Below are 19,475 nucleotides of genomic sequence, written 5' to 3'. Positions count from 1 at the left end.
GGAACTCAGCCGGGTGTGTGTGCACTGTGGCTGTGTCTGGGACAAAGGTCAAATAGAGACTGACAGCAAAACGCGACGAAAATTATATTTTTTCACATTATGTTCCTATTATCTGTGTTTTTTTTCTGACATAAGACCGAGGCTTTTTCTTGCTGTTGATGAAATGTACTGAAGTTGGGTTATTTTTGCGATACAAATGCCATATGGTTCCACGTTACGCTATAGTTTCGTTACGATGCGGTTACTTCGGCGCGAAACTGAACAGAAACAAAGAAGAATCGACATTTTCTCTTTTTCTGCGGCTGATTTTGTGTCAAACATTGACTATTCGATGCAAGGGCGACTCATTTTAGGCAATGGCGGACCAGAGGGCCATGCCTAGTAGCAAACGGTAAGCATCTCCTTCGGGGGAGTTGATGCACGACGGTATGGCCTGAAAGCAGAATGTTTTGCCGGCCCTCGTCGGCAGTCCAACGAAGACGTCGTGCCCATCCAAAATCCCCAACACGGCGTCCTCCTGACCCTGCCGCAAAGTTTCATAACCAAAAACGTCCTTCGCCACACGGCGAACTCGTTCCCGGACTGCCATCGGCAGCAGACAGAAATCCGCACAGATAACTTTGACTTAGGACAGATGACTGTTATATAACTGTTTATCTTACAAGTAAAACAAAAAGCTGCCACAAAAAGTACGGCTGTGGACAAAGAATAACACAGAAAACTACGATAGAGGATTGTTATAACCTCCAAAATACGGAAAGGGCCACAGAACGTCAGGAAAGTTCGCCAGTACAAGTCAGAGGGCAAAAAATGCGTCAGGAAAAAGACGAGACAAGACCGTTATAACTTCAAAACTTTGTGACCACTGACACTTCCTGTCACATGGCCGCTCGTGTCGGGTCCGTCACGGACGAGTCGGAGAGCAATAAAAGGGGTACTTAACCACTTTGCACCTATTAGATAGCGATTAGTGAACTTCAAAGAAGCTTGCGACTCCGCACAGGCTCCGTGGGTCGCAAATTGGAGCTTCTATGGCCGGCTGGATCTTCTCTGGTATACTATTCCCTTTATTTCGGCCCATTTCTACTATTTTTCCAGCGATCCGCGGAGCCTGGTAGAGGCTAAAATACATGTACATAGTACAACTTCTGCAAAATAAAAACATACAATAAACAGATCTGAAGTCCTCTATAATTACATAAAATGAAAACATACAAAAGGTATCAGTATTTACAAACTAATTATACAGAGACTTATTATCTTTAATAAAAAGAAAATGTCATGTATGATGAACCATATATATACATGTTCTGTCTCACCATAAATGCAATGTCTTACACCTCTGTATTCCCCTTCAGTCCCATTACAGAGGATATCAGCAGAAGAAGAAATACCAGGACAGGTTAAGTGTTCTGCATGGAAATCCTTGGGCTGTTGTCAAGGTAAAAAAATGTCACAGAATTTCAAAACACTTTGATAGCCTGCTGAATTTTAAATCTTGGACTATGTGTGGTACTTACCATATTCCTTGCTTATGATTGCTACCAAAAACACAGAATGAACTAACTGTCTTCCATGATAATATCATGGAAGTTCATTCTGTGTTTTTGGTAGCAATCATAGTACAATGTAGTTTCAATGACCACTGTCACCTTCATCAGGATAATTGATGACCATTGACCAATCACTTGCTGACGTGACGTGTCTGTAAATTTGTTCATACATGTTTCAAAAAGAGAGAAGAGATCCTGTAGTTAGATCCTGTAGATAGAGAAATAACACACGAATGTAACAATTGCTTCTTCTATTCTTGTTACCAAGTTATTTACCTTAAGTGCATTTGGCCCGTGTAGGGCGTGAACATGCAATAAAGTTCATTGTCATTGTAAATGTCACATGTCTGTAGCTCTCACAGGTTTAAGGTGATTGGTCATCATATTATCCTGATGAAGGTAACAGTTATCCTTTAAAATTTCATCCTTGTGTGCCCTTTGTGTTAGGCTAAAGTTCAGCATTGAATTGCACTAAATTACAGTTACAGTAACTAACATCCGTGTCCATAATATCACCAGGGTCCATAATATATCGCCACCTTGAGAAATAGTGTGCTTAAAGATATTTTTACTGCAACATACTTTTGGTATGCACTCCTTCACACATCAAATGTACATACCTAGGGTATGTTGCAGTAAAAATATCTTTAAGCACACTATTTCTCAAGGTGGCGATATTATGGACTCTGGTGATATTATGGACACGGATGTTAATTATATAATAATAACATCAATTACCTTCAGATCCAGGCGTATGCAAAAATGTGGCGAGCCAGAAGGCAATACAGACGACGTCTCCAGTACTTCAATGAGAATGTGAGTAAAGCTAAAACACTACAATTATGGTCTTCAGTGTTTAAACCTTTTCTATCAGCCAAATCAGTGTTCTAGCCAGCTGCAGTGTCCATCATTTGACGGAATTTTGCTGTTCATGACAGAAACATTTTACCCAATCCATCATCTTTGACAATGTACGTGTAGGTGTGTAAAGGTGGAAAGAGATATCATTAAACAAACACTTACTAGTAAGCTTAAGTCTACTAGAATTTTTATCTGCCCCTCAAAATGCAGGATATACCATGTTTGTCAAAATGTTCAAGCATCCCCTCTTTTCTGTTATCCCGGACTCCCTGTAGACCTCAAACAAAGTTGATGACAGCAAAAAATTTCAGACTGGCAAGAGCACGGATTCAAATCAAGATACATGTCTTGTACTTTAGCCAACAGTAACTTTGTTTTCATAATTTAAAAAAAATTTTTACATGTAGGTTGACTCTGTGGTGAAACTGCAGGCCTTCTTCAGATCCAACATGGCCAGGCATGACTACCACCTGCTCAGTAAGTCTCCACTCTGCCATTCAAGTACTGTCACACATTCACAAATTTGGCCTCCCAAACACTAGCCTAATGCCACCAACCATGGTTAAGCTTCGGTCACAACCCGCCGTACGTGCTTCTGCGTGCTGTCTACGTGCAAAAACGTGGGCAAACGTAGGGCATCCGTGCGTGGTGAGTGAACGACGCGCATGCCCCGTACATACCGTACGGAGGAAGCACGTGTGAGTGCGGCCTCCTTACGGTAAAGATGCAATCGCACAGAGATCGTACGTTGTAAGCACATGCAACTCACTTACCACTTGCGCAATGTACGATGCACGCAACCGGTCACGGCCAGACGTGGCGTGCAGACCACACTCTTACATCTTGCAAAACCATGCGAGTGACGTGCATCGACGCCACTCCTTCCCCACGTTTTCAGAAAATACGTAGCAGACGTAGCCTCCCAAAAAACTTACAGTCAAAAAGCACGTACGACGGGTTGTGACCGAGGCTTTAGGAATATGTCGGTGCAAAGGCTGCTGCTGTTTGGGGAATTTGGATGCACCAATACAGAGGGTTTAAAATTCCAACCATTCAGGGGTGACGTCTGCAGTGGTCGGGGGTCAAATTTGACTCAGATTTAACTCAAATTCACTTTGATTAATATAGAAAGGTACATGTAGGTGTGGCCTAGATCTGGTCAGACTGCTCCCGAATGTGAGCTGAAGCTGGTCAGCTGGTGTTCGGGAACAAATTCGGGCTAAGGTCGTGCATGTGATACAACAGCTTAATGCTAATGCTTTTAAAAAACTGCATTTCTACTAAGATCACAAAACCCACTAATTATACAGAATGTAGGACTATTCATTATCCACTGCCTTCAAAGAAGAAGTCGAACCCCATAATAGCTAGCGTAGTAGTAGAAGTAGAAGTTTTTTCCAGACAGTTGTTACCTGTCTCCTGTTACTGTAATGCAATGAGTATTATACTTGATTGTAAATTAAAGCAATTAGCCTACGGGCATGATTTTGCGAATAAAGTTTAATGTGTAAAGTAAATAGTTTGAACTGTACAATTAATTATGAAAATGCTATTTGAAAAATGCTGTTACTTGATTATACATCGGATGCATATGGCATGCAGAGACTGGGAACTGAAAATAAAAAGTGAGAAACTGAGTGCCTTAGTTACAAAAATGTGGAAGTTGTTGATTGAAAAGCTGTACCTCTTCCTGCAGCACACTCTGACAACCCTCCTCTGTCGGTGGTGCGGAAGTTTGTCCACCTGTTGGACCCCAACGATGTGGACTACAATGAGGAACTTGGTAAGGCCAACATGCTTGGTGCAACTCAACCCTTTTTGCTCATGTGTTATGATATCATGTATAATGTAGCCAGCTGCCGCCATGCCACGTGCCTGCAAAGCTGCGGTTATACCGGCTACACAGATACAGAAACTGGTGTTACACCGAAGGGCGGTTATACCAACTATACAGACTGATACACAATGCTATGTCTGGGGGTTTTGTGGCAGCTGGGTGCTTTGTGCTGACCAGAACATTTGAAGCACGAGTGATTGTAGGGGCAGTCGTGTTCGAAGCATTTTCAGAGCCAGTTGGCTTTGCGGGAGACCAATATGTGAACTAGGTGGTGGTAGGCAATGAGCTGTGGACTGTGTCATACAGATCATGTGTCAGTTTGGTTCATAATATATATATTTAAATGTTCAACACTTTGACAAGACCAAATCAAGTGTGCTACAACTGTAACAGTTAACATCAAGAAACATTTGAGTAATGCATTTCTCACATGCATGTCTAGACTATGTCATATGATCTTGATCTTGATTCTGTTTTTAAGTTTGATCATACTACAAGCCTGCTATGCCAAACATTTCTTGGTAATGTTGTTGAAATTCAGTATAAGATCATCTCACTGCCCCCAGTCTAACCTAATGTCATAACAAAATATAGGTATTACTTTTTGTGTATATTTTGTACTTTTTTAGTTGTATCACTTTGTATTTGTACTCTGATAATGTATTACCGGTATTTTATTTGAGACAGAAGTATTGAAAACGATGTATCCTACATGTATTTAATGCTGTGTACATGTTGTACCAGTTCACTGGACTGGTTTGTTGTTTAGGTTCAAGTCTAAAAAAAACTAAAAGGCAAGAACCAGTTCTGGACTTAATAAAAAAAAACATGTCACATACAGTTTTGTACCCATTTTTATTCCAAACCACCTAAGATTTTCCATATATTGCAAAATTTGTGCTGCAAAATGAAGTGCGGCCTCCATGTGGCCACATATGTGACCACAGTTATGCCCAGACAACATTGCAAGGTTGCCAACATGTATTTACATGTACAATGTCATGCAATTATGCCATGGATATACAATCATGTAGGTCTGGACTTACAAGTCTGGATCTGAACCTAAACCTCTGGACTTGAATCTGGACCAGAACTAAAATGTGGGTTTAGGTACACAGCACTAATTCCACTTTATTGTAAGAAAGCAGACGTGGATAGATAAACAATGCCGTTTGTCCTGTTGCACAGAGGTGCAGAAGCTGCGAGGACAGGTTGTACAGGACATCCGAGCCAACCAGGAGCTGGAGAACAACCTCAACCTCATGGACATCAAGATTGGCCTGCTAGTCAAGAACAGGATCACTCTACAGGTTAGGATGGGCACCATATGTCAGCCCTCCATCAGCCCAGGTTCTTCATCCAATCGTATTTGGGGAGGGGAAGGAATTCATGGATTTTCGAAGCCTTCAAAAACACAATTTTCCACATTTTGAGTGGCAAATCATGGTGTTGAGAGTGGTGGTCTTTCAGATGTTTTCATATTTTTACCCAAGATTTTTGTTAATTTTGCCTGTCAAGGTTGACAGATTGGTTAAGAAAAATTTCTGTCACACGCCGCAAAGTTCCAGTAATTAACGGAAAACTGGTGCTGGGTAGAGCCCTGCCATACATAGTTGTTTGGTGGGTGGGTGTGTGTTGACATAGTTCATCTGTTATACAATATAATTTGGATTATGTTGTTATTTACTTAATTGTAATCATTTGTTAATTTTAAATTGATTTAACAATCAGCTACATCATGTATTATGTTATTTCAGCCCATATTTATCGTTTAGTTGTCGGATGGACCAAATTGGTTTCTGCCTTCCCCCAGAATACTCTTCTTGTGTAGTTTACTTCGTATTGGTTTTTATTTCTGAATAAAATAAGTAAAGAATACAGAATACATTAGTCATATGCATGTTTCATAAATTGGATACACATTACTATAGACTTGGGTTGTTAGCAACAATGGTTCAAATGCATCACACATTTGGAATCACAAATTTATTATCCTTTTCAATGCCCCCTGTCCTGCTGTAGGATGTTATCACCCATGGGAAGAAGCTGAAGAAGAGACAACAGTCCACATCCGGTGGAACCTCCATGCCTGAGAAGGGAGGGCTGAAGGCACTCCACAAGGACAGCCGCCACAAGCTGGAGATGTACCAGAACCTGTTCTACCTGCTACAGGTCAGTACTGTGCTGTGGTTGGGTGTTTGGCCCAGAACAGATTCAGATTCAGATTGGCTTTATTGATGTCGCAGTGGAGTACACTGAATTAAGATCAATATTACATTTAAAAAAAGGTACAATATAATGGTTGGCGATATAGGGTTAAAAGGTAGTGCAATAGCACAATACAGTACATGATTAAAATGTAGTACAATAATCAATAAAAGAGGAGCGTCATATATACAAAGAATTGGTCGTGACAGTAAGAGAATATTCGCTCATTGACAATGCATTAAAACCCATAGGTCCTGGGTTCAAATCCAGCAAAAAGCCCTGATGCTGTGCCCTTGGGAAATTTCTTCACTTCACTCTGGGAAAATGAGTACCAACATTGTACAATGTGGCTGAGGTTAGGGATGTCCCTCGGATAGGACTTTGAATGGAGGTCCCGTGTGTATGGAGAGCCACACACTATGTATGTTAAAGAACCCACCACACCTTTTGAAAAAGAGGAAAGTCATATCCTGGTGTGCAATGGTCCAAATGCAACAGCTACAACTGTATGATAGTTCCAGGGAAAAACTAGTTTTTGAACACCTCAATCCTTGCATGGTTGATAACTGAAAATTCCTCAGTTCCCTACTGTACTTCATTCCCACCCTCCAGACCAATCCTGTGTACCTTGCCAAGTTGATCTTTGAGATGCCGACAGGGAGGACCACCAAGTTCATGGAGTCTGTGATCCTGAGTCTGTACAACTACGCCGCCAACGCTCGGGAGGAGTACCTCCTGCTCAAGCTCTTCAAGACGGCGCTTCAGGAGGAGATAAAGTAAGAACCCAGGCTTTTGGGAAGGATATACCAGTCCTGTAGACTGTTACAGTAGCACATGTCTGATGTTTTTCCAACATGATGAATGGGAAGTAACAAACCAGGCAAAGACTATTTAGCTGAGCCAGTGATGTTGTGCTAACATTTCTGAGCATGTCAGTAATATGCAGCCCTGATTCTGGTATTAGAAATTATGATCTTTTTGTTTGTTTGTTTGTTTGTTTGTTTGTTTGTTGCAAATTGATCCTTGAAAGATTTCGAAGTGCTCAGACTTTTGTTAGAAGCCTTTTGAATTTTGGTGATTTGTTTTCGCGGCTGCTGATGGATGTAAAAAAATTCAGCAAATTTGATGCTACTTGCAATGATTATGCTACATTTATTCACGGTGGTTTTGCACATTTCATCTCTGACGCACAGTCTTCTCTCTCCCTCAGATTTGATTTGTTTTTGTAAGCATTTTGTTGAAAGTAGTGGGTAGTGTCTACATGTAGCAGTAGAAGTTTGGTGTGGACTAATTCATATATTAAGTTTTCTCGTGCATGCCGTGTAGCTTGTATAATTTAGCTTCTGACTTTTGGGTATATATCAGACTTACATGGTTTATTTTATTCACCACTCTCATTTTTAGAAGGTCTGATGCGTTTCCTCTCCAATCTGTTCTCTCTTTAATCTAACCTTTCCTCTTGCCGCACCGTTCTTCCCTGGGGTACCTTAGCAAAACTATGTGAGTACTGGTGAAGACCAGACACTTTTCTTGATATTTTCTGTTTGTTCAGGTTTAAGGTTGGGTGGTAACTTCAACGCAGGGTTTGTGCGCGTCCTGTCATGAAGTTTCATGAACAAGTTTCCTTTGAAAAGCCAGGAAAACGAACGATTGTGATGTTCTGGGCAAATGCCATGGTTTTATTAAATTATTGTTGTACAGTGTACATGTATTATGACCATGGTCCTAATTCTGCAATCAAATTATCATTGAATGATTGACGTTACATGTAAGTCTAATTACAAAAACAGAAGAAAGTTTGATGGCCTGACTGCAACATAAAATTAAGTCAAGGTGCCAATGACCTTGAAAAATCACAGAATCATTTAATTTACCGTCTTGTGCACGAACCCTGTAAGTGCCCTGCTTGGTGGCTTGGAATGCATGCCATATTTTCGCACTGCGTATGTAAAAAGCCAGCACAATCAAGTAATCGCTTGATGATTTGTTTGCCTGCTTGGTTTCGATAAAGAAAACTTACAGTACAAGAATCTTGGAACCGAATGAAGTGTAACCAGTTTGTATAATCATATTTTTTTTAAATGATGAAAGCGTGTCATGCTATGGAAAATGTGCAGTTGAATAAAGCTGCAGTACTGACATGTAACCTTGAAAAGGTACTAAAATGTAGTCTAACTTGTGTAACTAACAGAACTAACTGTTTGACATCATAATTTCTAGTTATCAACCATGACATGTAATAATTCTATATATATATATATTAACCATTTTTGTTGGACATATAGACACAGAATATTTGCCAGGTATTTGTCATGTCTAGTTAATAGGCATTATCATTGATTGAAGGATTATCATACTGGTCACGTAATGTTCAAAGAAAACTACAAAATGTTGCATTAATGCTGAACATCTACATGGTACACAGTGTAACAGGCAACTATTTAGGCTGATGTTGTAACGAGATACAATTGCTAGTCATGGAATTTGATAGAAATTTGTGGGAATGTTACATGTTGTATTGTGACCTTTCACTCACGGAAGCCATTGTTGCCCCCCTCCCCCTTCAGTAACAAGGTCGACAAGATGATGGAGATTGTGACAGGGAACCCCATGGTCATCAAGATGGTGGTCACCTTCAACAGGTAGGAATACATGGACTTTATATCTATCATTATGTGAAGCTTCAATTGGGGAATCAAAAGATTGCCTTATGTTTGTGTTTAGAATAAAGAGGTTTCATAGTTTAAGGGTGCACACCCCAGTTTATTTGGGGTTTCTATTCGAAGCTGCACACCCTCACATCTAGCGACCGTCTCTGCCGTGGAATGATTTGGAAGAATAACTGTATACATGTGAGATGAAAGGATATCTCTTCACCTACAAAGTACAAGACCAACGGAGTTTGGTTTCTTCAACCTCTTTAATTGTGGTAAAATCAACAGAAAAAACGTTAATTTCGCTCCGAAATTAATGCACAAAATTGGGAATTTTCGGGTAGGATAGTCGTATAGAAATAAATTTGCAGGCAGAAATGCCTAGCCTGATGCTGGCAGAAAGACCCAAACCTTGACTATATCCGAGTAAATTATAAAGAAAATTCTAGTACTGTAATTTTTTAAGTCATCCACAGCCCAAGGGGTTGCAAATCGACTCTGAGGAAGGCGCGGAACGAAATCTAGGTCGAACGGGTGGATTACACTTAGAATTCCCAGAAGCAAGGTTCGGAGCCAAAAGAAATTTTCACCCCAAAATCACCATTTCTTACACTCTTCGGCCATGTGAATGTTTTAATAAATTAATAATATTTCATGGCAGTTTATGAGAAATGTCACCTCAAACGTGGACCCTCAAATTTAGTCAAAACTTTTTCCTCACTTTTTTTACCACGGACTACCACGGACCCCGGTTGCAGAAGAACTGGGGTGTGCACCGTTAATAAATCAAAATGCACTTTACAAGGCTAGAAATTTGATTGACGAAACCTTGTTTTTGCAGTATTTCTATAAAATATAATATAATTGTTTCTTAATTCTTACTTGAATGTAGGAGGTAAGATAAAAGATATAATTGAGTACTGTATTAGGTAAGAGTACAAGCAGGAAATAGTTCTTGCCCTTTTCCAGTGTTTGCTTTTGTTATTGAGAAATGAGAGCAAGTTCCTATTTGGTGACTGGTGCTGCCACATCGTAAGTGGGGGGCCTGCACTCCCTCTTTCCCTCCCAAAGGTAACCCAGTATCAAGGGAGTGCAGCCCTCCTCCCATGTTACCAAGACTACATGATGTCATGTATTGTCCATGTTAATTTGTTATGTTTGCATGTAGCATTTGTATGTCATCACCTGTGCCTACAAGTGTGCATGTGTTCATGCATGAATGTGTTATGTGTTATTAGCCTTAAATGTCCAGCATGTAAAGATAAAAAGGTTTATAAAAAAAGCATTAGAGATTTTTCAATGTCTTGAGCTAAAGAGAGCATGTTTCAAAATAGTAAACCACTAAATACAATAAACACTATAATTTTCTTCTGATGGATTTCATATAGTGTATGTATGTCATGTAACATGTACATGATATTACATAATTTATGTATTCCTGTCCAGAAATTTCAGTGAAGCTACTTTTATAACTGCCTGCATGTTACATGTAGCTCTGTAGGGCTTCAGGGCTTTGGCCAGATGAGGTGCTTTTTTATGTGCTCCTTCTTGTTTCTCATAGATGCACTGCATTGCCTTTGAGTTGAAATTCTTTATTACAATTTCTGTTGGTTTGCTTCATTTGTTTGTCTATTTGTCAAAAAGCAACCGTTTCTTGTTGTAAACATTTGGTACGAAAGTTTCCATCCCCTGCATAACGCCAGTTTTTGTAATCAACACTACTATGACTCTTGCCTAGTTCTCACCAATAACATGCCTGAAAGATTAAATTTTTGACCCAATGAAGACAGTAACAGTCTTAGAACTAAGGATAGGAAAGGAGCAATGAAATCATAAAGAATTAATTTGATAAAAGGAGCAACTAAAACCCTGTCCATAACTTGAGCTTTAAGTTTGTTCAAAAGAACTTAAAGAAAGCAATGTTTAGCAGCTTTCCTGTTGCCCCCCTCCCACTCCCTGAAAGTTGACAGCAACAGTAGCTACACTGCACCCTGCATTGTGTTTCTCTCCTTGCTTGCCTGCAGCTGCACTATGTATGACATTGTGGAAAGAAGCTTTTTTTCTGCCAAGGCAAAGGATCAGATTCTTCTCTTGGGTTTGATGAACATGCCACATTTCAAGACCTTCTACTCAACAACAATGCAAACAAATCAACTTCGAATTCCCTGTCAAAGTGCAATGGTCAAATTGTAAGGATACTGTATTTCTGGCTGAAGCTCTGAACCACCCCTCTAAGTCTAACACTGAAATCAGTGAATCCTAACCCGTCCGTAGTCGTCAGTATTAGGAGGCGTCAGAAAAGGTCTACTCTATACCATACAGATGTGTTTTTAACATTTCTCTGTCTGATCGACCCAACTAGCAAGTACGTTATCCCCATAACTCGGCTCCACCGAGCTTACTCTGTGAGGGTTAGGTGTAAAGGGGACAGGAAACGAAGGGAAATGGTGGTGCAGGAGGTCCTCAGGTAAAACTTCTCCAGAGTAACGTAGCCAACCCTGTAGCCAATCTAACCTGCATGGTAACAGTTCTGTGGTAGAAGAGGTGGTAAATCTCCTGTTCTTTAGCGAACAACAGTCTGTTGAAGAAAGAAGGTAACAAAAATGTACATTTCAAATACTGCATGAAAACTCTTGCTTGTGTTTCTTCTAGTCATTACCTACTAAACTAACCTAAATGTAACAATTCTGTAGGAAGCATTATTTCTACCACGTTGCTTACTTTTAGCAGCAGAATTTTCATGCAGCTACGCTAAACCTAGTTAGGAGAGAGCAATAGCAATGACCAGTTAACTCTACATGTATCTCAAAAAAGTTGGCAGCTTTTCTAGCCCTCTATCTGAGCCCTCCCTGTCTGCATTTGTGCACACTTGCCTTTGCCTGCCTGCCTGCCCTTTTTAATACCTGCAGCTCTCCGACCTTTACCTGTGTGTCTGTCAGTACACTTCAGACTACAGCAGCAATGCTAGGCAGCCAATGTGGCTGAACAACTTGACATGATAGTCGTGAAGGCATTGTCATCATCATTATGTCGGGCTGTTTTCCCAAACTAATTTACTCAACTTCGAATTCACCAAGAGTCTCTACAAAGTTAGATATTATAGCCAGACATAACTAACAGCACTTCCCATAAGCCGCGCGCTGGATTCAGGCATGAAACAATTACATGTACTAAGACCTGCATCAGTTGTGGACAATATACATACAGTCAAACCTGCCTATAGTGGTCACTCAAGGGACTGGCCAAATTTGACCACTATGGCCAGGTGACCACTATAGAGAAACAGCCGGTTAGTTGACCCCTCCCCCCACCCCAAAAAAAGGGACACATGCTTTGAGTACCAACAGTGGTCTTTATTCTAAAACATATGAATACATACATTTGCAAAGGTAAACCCCTTTTATACTTTATTTTGTACTTGCTTGAAAAAAAAAAGAAATACAGAAATATTGCATGGAAACATTAACTTGACATACACTCAACATATTCAGTTCATCTATTCTGGGACAATGAAACCATTCACATTAAAACATACAAAATCACTGGTTGTCATTTACTGTTCTTGTGTACATACTAGTATTACATGTGGCTAAAGAAAAGAAAGCAAATCAAGCAACAAACTTTCAACTCCAAACAAATTTCTATCGACTGCAAAATCATTTTAATCTAAGCTCAGCTTTCGACGATTTCTTCTCACTCTCTCTGCCAATCGGATCACTTCCACCTTTTGGAATAAGTTCGGCGTCTGTCTTTCCCCTTTCGCCAAGCTATGCACATATCTACGCATTTCAAGGAATCGAGAAACCAAATATGGATATTCTTAAGTTTTTTTGTGAAGATAATTGCCGTAATCTTCGCCGAGCGGCCGAGTCCATTGAAAGCTCCAATGCGGCACGCACGGCCGGCACTGGTGTTGGGGAAAACGCAGATATCAAAGACACCCGCGACCGCAGAAACTTCGTGTCAAAAGCCAGTTTTCCTTTATTTCATACACATATGGAGTCTAATTTTCAGTTCACATTTTAGTAATGTAGCGATCGGAAAATTATCACAAGGCTCATAACGGTCGTAGCCCGAGGTGGGGTGGTGTTACGGCCGTGGTGCTTAGCGGGTTACGGCCAGCCGCGACCGCTATCGGCGGTGTTGACATGCCGGCGGGACCAGAATGGGGTGACCGCTGACCGCGTTGAAGAGTGACCGCTATAGACACGATTCTTAATGCTTACGTCAATGGGAAAAATTCAAGGGACCGGCAAAAACTGACCGCTATGGCCGAGTGACCACTATACAAAGGTGACCGCTAGTACAGGTTTGACTGTACTACAAATTCTGTCTTATTTATTTGTAAGAATTCATAACAACCTTGACACCAAAGATAAATGACATACCATAATCAATAAACTGCACTTCTCCCAGAGTTTCTTTGTGTTGTATGATAATGTTAAGGACTTTGTTTTAAATTTGTGTCATGTTTGTGTAACGTTATATGAGGTCACCTGTTCTTTACATTTGATGGGACATTAGGTAATGTACATATACTTCATAGAGCTCTTTGATTTGTTGCTATATCGGATTCCATTATTGGGAATTATGTATACTTCCTTTGTAACTGAACTATCGGTCTGAACTCTGAAGGATTCCAAGGGACTGATGGAATTATTATCATTTTGATTTTATCTTAGACATGTACATACATAATAGTCTCATTAGATGGAGACAGATCTCTGTTTTGTCCTCCTGTCAATGTACATGAGCTCCCCCTCGTGACTTCCCTTCAGCTTGCAGGTATTTTCCTGTCAGAGAGTAATTCTTACCTTTGAACAGTGTTTTCTTTCTGTCATACAAATTGAGCCTTTAGAACTGACTCGCTTGGTTTCCATTACCCCTTACAGTATACTGATATCTTTAACAGTTGTAGAACATTCTGTGAAGAAACATACATTGTACCAGTAATGTTAAAGTGTTACTAATTACTACAGAGATAATTGTGTCACTGTTGTCTCAATTATCATAATAGAAGTCACAAGGGACCAACCAATTTGCTATTATAATAATGATTTTTTTAATAAAGAGGACAGAAAAAGAGAAACACAGAATGGTCCCAAACAATTTTGTGTTCAGAGGATGTTAACGTTACTGATGGTGACCTTGTCTGCCCTCCCTCCCGCAGGGGCACGCGAGGTCAGAGTTCACTGCGGGAGATTATCCAGCCCCTGGTGCTGACCATCATCAAGGATAAGGAGATGAGGATCAACTCCAACCCCATCGAGGTCTACAAGATCTGGGTCAACACCATGGAATCCAAGACTGGAGAGACAAGGTGGGTCGGAAGAAACATGTAACATCCGTGTCCATAATATCACCAGGGTCCATAATATCGCCACCTTGAGAAATAGTGTGCTTTAAGATATTTTTACTGCAACATACTTTTGGTATGCACTCCTTCACACATCAAATGTACATACCTAGGGTATGTTGCAGTAAAATATCTTTAAGCACACTTACTCTATTTCTCAAGGTGGCAATATTATGGACCCTGGTGATATTATGGACACAGATGTTACATGGCAATGTTTTGTTGTGAAAGAAACCAGTATGTAATCTTTATACTTTAGGTAAGTTGTTGACTAGTGGGGTTATACCACTCCGACAGGGTTATAATATACCTGACCCTTTTCAGGTGACATACCATACAGTAAATCACTTTATGTTAATGGTAGCAAAAGTTCGCGGTATGAGGAAAATGGACATGTTCAAGGAGCTATACCTTTCGCTGTGGTTTGCAGCAAAAGACAGTTAGCAAATTATTTGTTCACGGTAATGAAAAGTTCATGGTACATAAGTTACCATGAAAATTGCGAATATAAATTAAAGTGCCACAAAATTGTGATATACAGTACCTGTTCGTAGGCTAATACAAGACAAAAATTTTGGTAATGTGTGTTCATAGATAATGTTTTCTGGATTTGAGGGACACAAGATTGAATGTCAAGTATATCTGGCAAACTGAAAATGATGAACTGCAAACTAGGGTGCAGTACAGTGGTACAGTTTTTGTGATTGAATTTAAATGTATAGACTCTGAGGTCTTCTGTCAATAGATAGCTTCTGTATAAAGCTCATTGTCTGAATCTCCTAAGGCTATAATTTGACAGCACGTTGGCAAAACGTATTGTGCCTGAGTGTGCGAAACCCTGATTTTTCACAGTGTTTGTTGGCTGTTTAGTCATAATTTTGCCTGTTACAGATGATATCTTTAATTTCCTACACAACATTTGGAAACTACCATATAATGCGCAACTACAACCTTAGGCCACACCAATTTAATTTCTTGGTTAATGGATTCGCTTCATTTTTTTCTGATTTGCAAATAAAAATAAAAATTCAGAATCAACTGCAAAATGCTCCTATTTTGCCCTGAACAGTTGAAAACAGTCCTTTTCATCCTAGTTGTTACAGTTATTCCATCTTTCAATGCAGTAGTTTCATTAAGAGTTCAAAATTCATTGTTTAAATTTTGAACCAGCCTGGTGTGTTGACTTCATGGCTCCTATCGTACCATTTTGGGCCATAATAGGATGCCTAGGCCTTTTTTTTTTGTTTCGCCCGCCCGCTCCATTATTTTTCTAGAAAAATCCGTTAACCAAGAAATTAAATTGGTGTGGCCTTATATGAAGAGTCCTGCCGAAATGCTATGCACAAGTCAATACATTATGGTTAATTTTGATGCTTGTAACTTCACAGTGTCTTATATCAATTGCAGCAAGTTGCCGTATGACGTGACAACAGAGCAGGCCTTGCAGCACCCTGAAGTCCGGGAGCGACTGGAAGCCTCCATCTCACAACTTCGCAACGTCACCGACAAGTTCCTGAACACAATCACCTCATCTGCAGACAAGATACCGTACGTAACACCTTCTTTCAGAAGCTTAATACTGAGAACAATTCAGCCCATCCATTCACAGCATTTTCACAAAGAAAAACTATACAAAAGCAGGGCTTGAAATACCCACATGCAACTTTTTCAGGCAATAGGGGTACTTGGTTGTTAATCCACTGCCTTTTACCTCCTCAACCATTACACCTGGGTAGATTGAATAAAAGTTGTGACTTTCCCATGGACACAATGTCTTGCCAGGAATGCCACAAATCAAACGTGAGACCTCTTGGGTCTGCTAGCCTAATCGCTCAGCCATTTGACTCCACATATTTTTATGTATTTGTTTGTGCATGCATGTCTAGAATAGGCTGGGTACCATCTGGATTTTTCTCCGCTTTCCTAGTGTAGGGGAGGAAAATCCGAATGGTACCAACTTGAAGGCTATGTCTGGATCGGAGAGCATGTTGGTAGAACATACTGTGCCTGTGCGAAACCTGGATTTTTCATGGTTTTTCGTTGGATGTTAAGTCAACATCGCATGAGAATTTTGCCCATTCCAGACAATGTCTTTCCTGACACAACACTATAAACAGAATGTCATCTATAAATGCATGAATACGACCTTAAACAAGACGTTTAGCCGAAGTGCTATGCAAAATACATCACAGGTTTTACTCAGGTACTGTATGTTCCGCCAACGTGTTTCTCTGACGGTGTACTTGTTTATTGATGTTGGATGTTTATGTTGTACACAGGTACGGGATGAGGTTTATGGCCAAGGTGCTGAAAGACTCGTTGCACGAGAAGTTTCCTGATGCCACAGAGGCAGAAGTGTTGAAGGTGCGTTGTCCCCAAATCATGTGCCTAGAACATGTTAAGATGAATGAGGAAATATAAGTCTAGCATCAGTGTGTCCAGCACACAGTTATAATGTGAACCTAGCAAGATACATATTTTATGGTACATGTGTACAGCCTCCTGTTAGGCCACACCAATTTAATTTCTTGGTTAATGGATTCGCCCACTTCATTTTTTTTCTGATGTGCAAATAAAAATAAAAATTCAGAATTAACTGCAAAATGCTCATATTTTGCCCTGAACAGTTGAAAACAGTCCTTTTCATCCTAGTTGTTACAGTTATTCCATCCTTCAATGCAATGGTGTCATTAAAAGTTCAAAATTCATTGTTTAAATTTTGAACCAGCCTGGTGTGTTGACTTCTTGGCTCCTATCGTACCATTTTGGGCCATAATAGGATGCCTAGGCCTGTTTTTATTTTTTTTCGCCCGCCTGCTCCATTATTTTTCTAGAGATACTCAGTCAATAGGGATCTTTAGGACCCTAGTGAGACATATGAACTTACTTATTTAATCTATTTGTTGTTTGTATTTGTATTATCCATAACCCCCTTGCCCACATACACACCCTTCTCGACCTTGTCAAAAAGTGGCCTGTCGGCTGAACAAGCAATCATTCATTCATAGTACAACATCAATCAATCAAATCAATCAAATGGTGTTTTATTCATAAAAAACGTGGACTTTGCAGCCAAAGGCTGAATTACGTCCAGTTGTACATGCAAATTCATTTACACATTTATTTACATTTATTTACACAGGCATTAACACAAATATCCACGTCATTATTTACAACGACTTTAACGTACTGTATCTAAGACATACAGTGACTGTTCAGGAGGTAGGTCATGTATGGGACGCTACTCTGTTTGTACCGCTCAGTTCTACATTTGGTAAGAGTCAGTTTGTTACTGGAACGAGTGGTGCGCTCAGTGGTGGTGCCCCTCCTGGGCGGTAGCCAGTGTTTGAAGTCCTGTGATCTGAGAACTTTCACAGCAAAGTTCAGGCAACTCAAGATTAAAATCAGTTACTCAAGATTAAAATGTAGATCAAATAGTAGCATTTGCAACGTCTATGTTAATTATGAAGTATCTAGCTCAGGGTAAAGAGGTTAAAGATCTCTGTTCTTCATACAGATCGTAGGCAACCTACTTTATTACCGGTACATGAACCCAGCGATTGTGGCTCCAGACGGGTTTGACATCATCGACGTCAATGCTGGAGTTGGCCTGTCACCGGACCAGCGGCGAAACCTCGGGTCCATCGCAAAGTTGCTACAGTTCGCAGCCTCCAACAAGATTGTGAGTATTGTCTTGTAGCGAAAACTGAAGAAACATTTAGATATTTGCTTGACATGCTCTCCCTTTCCTTGATTAGGCCACAGCAACTAATTTTTATGGATGACATCAGCGCGCGCATTAATTTTCGCCTGATTTTTGAGAAAAAAACAAGAAATTTTGTTGCCTTCTGACAGTAGTCAACATGCCGAAAATGGTAGATATGTCTGTTGCCATGCCGGAAGGTGGATGGCAGATAACTATGAAGAGAGGAGACAAGAAAAGGCTCTGATTTAATGTTTTGTTTCTTACTTTGATGCAGTGATGTGATGCTGGCTGACTGTATGTGATGTTCCCTGTGACTGAATAAAAACAATTTTGTACAATGATTGAGTCAAAATCTTAAATTGTATGAACCTTGTTTTTTTCGGCCCGCCTTGTTTTTTTTTCGCCCGCTCGCATCAGATTTGGGGTCTGCGGAGGATGTCATCCATAAAATTTACTTGTTGTGGCCTTAAGTGCAGAATGTAATGTTGAAGTGTTATAATGAGTAATTTTGTGGCTTTACTTTGAGTACTCAACACTGCCACAGTGCGTGCACCAAATCTATTTGGTACATTGCTAAGGATCTAGGTAACATGTGTCAACAGTGTGTTCTCTTTATCCACAGTTTGACGGAGAGAATGCCCATCTGTCTTCTCTCAATGATTATGTTGCACAAGCACACGAGAAATTCAAGTAAGTACCTGGTGAAATGATATTTATAATATAATAATGATGTCACACACCATACAATCAATAAATGCAGAGTACATTGAATTTTATTGAATAATAGAAGTTCAGAATTTCTGTTTTTAGTTGAAAACCAGTTGTTCCTAGTTGTTTTTCTCCAATTAAGTCTTCACAACTTCTGTTGTTGCTTCAGTGTAGGTATCATGTAGAACCAGTAACTGTTGATTTGTTAGCACCAGAAATCAAGCTTTTGACCTCTTCACTCTAAGACTTGATGTGGAATGTTCAGTCAAGTTCATTTTTGGGAATAGGTGTACTGGTGCACCCAACCTAAAAAATTAGGTGCACCAAAAAATGTTTGGGTGCACCATAAAAAACAAAACACTTATAATTACAGATCTTACTGCTGCTCTTCTGAGCTTGAATCTGAAGCTAACTTCAAAATCTTAAACAAGTACTACAGAAATAGTTTTATTATTTTTATTTTCTGACACTTAGATGCCAACATTATCCTGAATTCTACATGTAACATCTGTGTCCATAATATCACCAGGGTCCATAATATCGCCACCTTGAGAAATAGTGTGCTTAAAGATATTTTTACTGCAACATACCC

General features: G+C 39.9%; 1 protein-coding gene across 9 annotated transcripts in view; it reads left to right on the top strand.

Moving 5' to 3' along the window:
• The window catches only part of LOC109466882 (ras GTPase-activating-like protein IQGAP1), a 114,851-nt gene that overhangs the window by 80,764 nt on the left and 14,612 nt on the right, over window positions 1–19,475 (top strand). For 7 of the 9 annotated variants that reach the window (XM_019764746.1, XM_019764743.1, XM_019764744.1 and 4 more), the window contains 14 exons: window positions 1,359–1,442; window positions 2,298–2,369; window positions 2,822–2,891; window positions 4,111–4,197; window positions 5,440–5,561; window positions 6,274–6,423; window positions 7,072–7,235; window positions 7,951–7,959; window positions 9,027–9,101; window positions 14,284–14,433; window positions 15,877–16,017; window positions 16,749–16,833; window positions 17,987–18,151; window positions 18,798–18,865. In XM_019764746.1, the coding sequence (XP_019620305.1) occupies window positions 1,359–1,442; window positions 2,298–2,369; window positions 2,822–2,891; window positions 4,111–4,197; window positions 5,440–5,561; window positions 6,274–6,423; window positions 7,072–7,235; window positions 7,951–7,959; window positions 9,027–9,101; window positions 14,284–14,433; window positions 15,877–16,017; window positions 16,749–16,833; window positions 17,987–18,151; window positions 18,798–18,865 (1,442 nt within the window). The remainder of the gene's footprint in view (window positions 1–1,358; window positions 1,443–2,297; window positions 2,370–2,821; window positions 2,892–4,110; window positions 4,198–5,439; window positions 5,562–6,273; window positions 6,424–7,071; window positions 7,236–7,950; window positions 7,960–9,026; window positions 9,102–14,283; window positions 14,434–15,876; window positions 16,018–16,748; window positions 16,834–17,986; window positions 18,152–18,797; window positions 18,866–19,475) is intronic. The other 2 variants (XM_019764747.1, XM_019764740.1) reach the window with 1 other exon arrangement.

Source organism: Branchiostoma belcheri, unplaced genomic scaffold, assembly GCF_001625305.1.
Source record: "Branchiostoma belcheri isolate BF01 breed outbred unplaced genomic scaffold, Haploidv18h27 scaffold170, whole genome shotgun sequence".
NCBI classification, from domain to species: Eukaryota; Metazoa; Chordata; class Leptocardii; order Amphioxiformes; family Branchiostomatidae; genus Branchiostoma; species Branchiostoma belcheri.
This window is presented reverse-complemented; position numbering and strand designations above follow the sequence as displayed.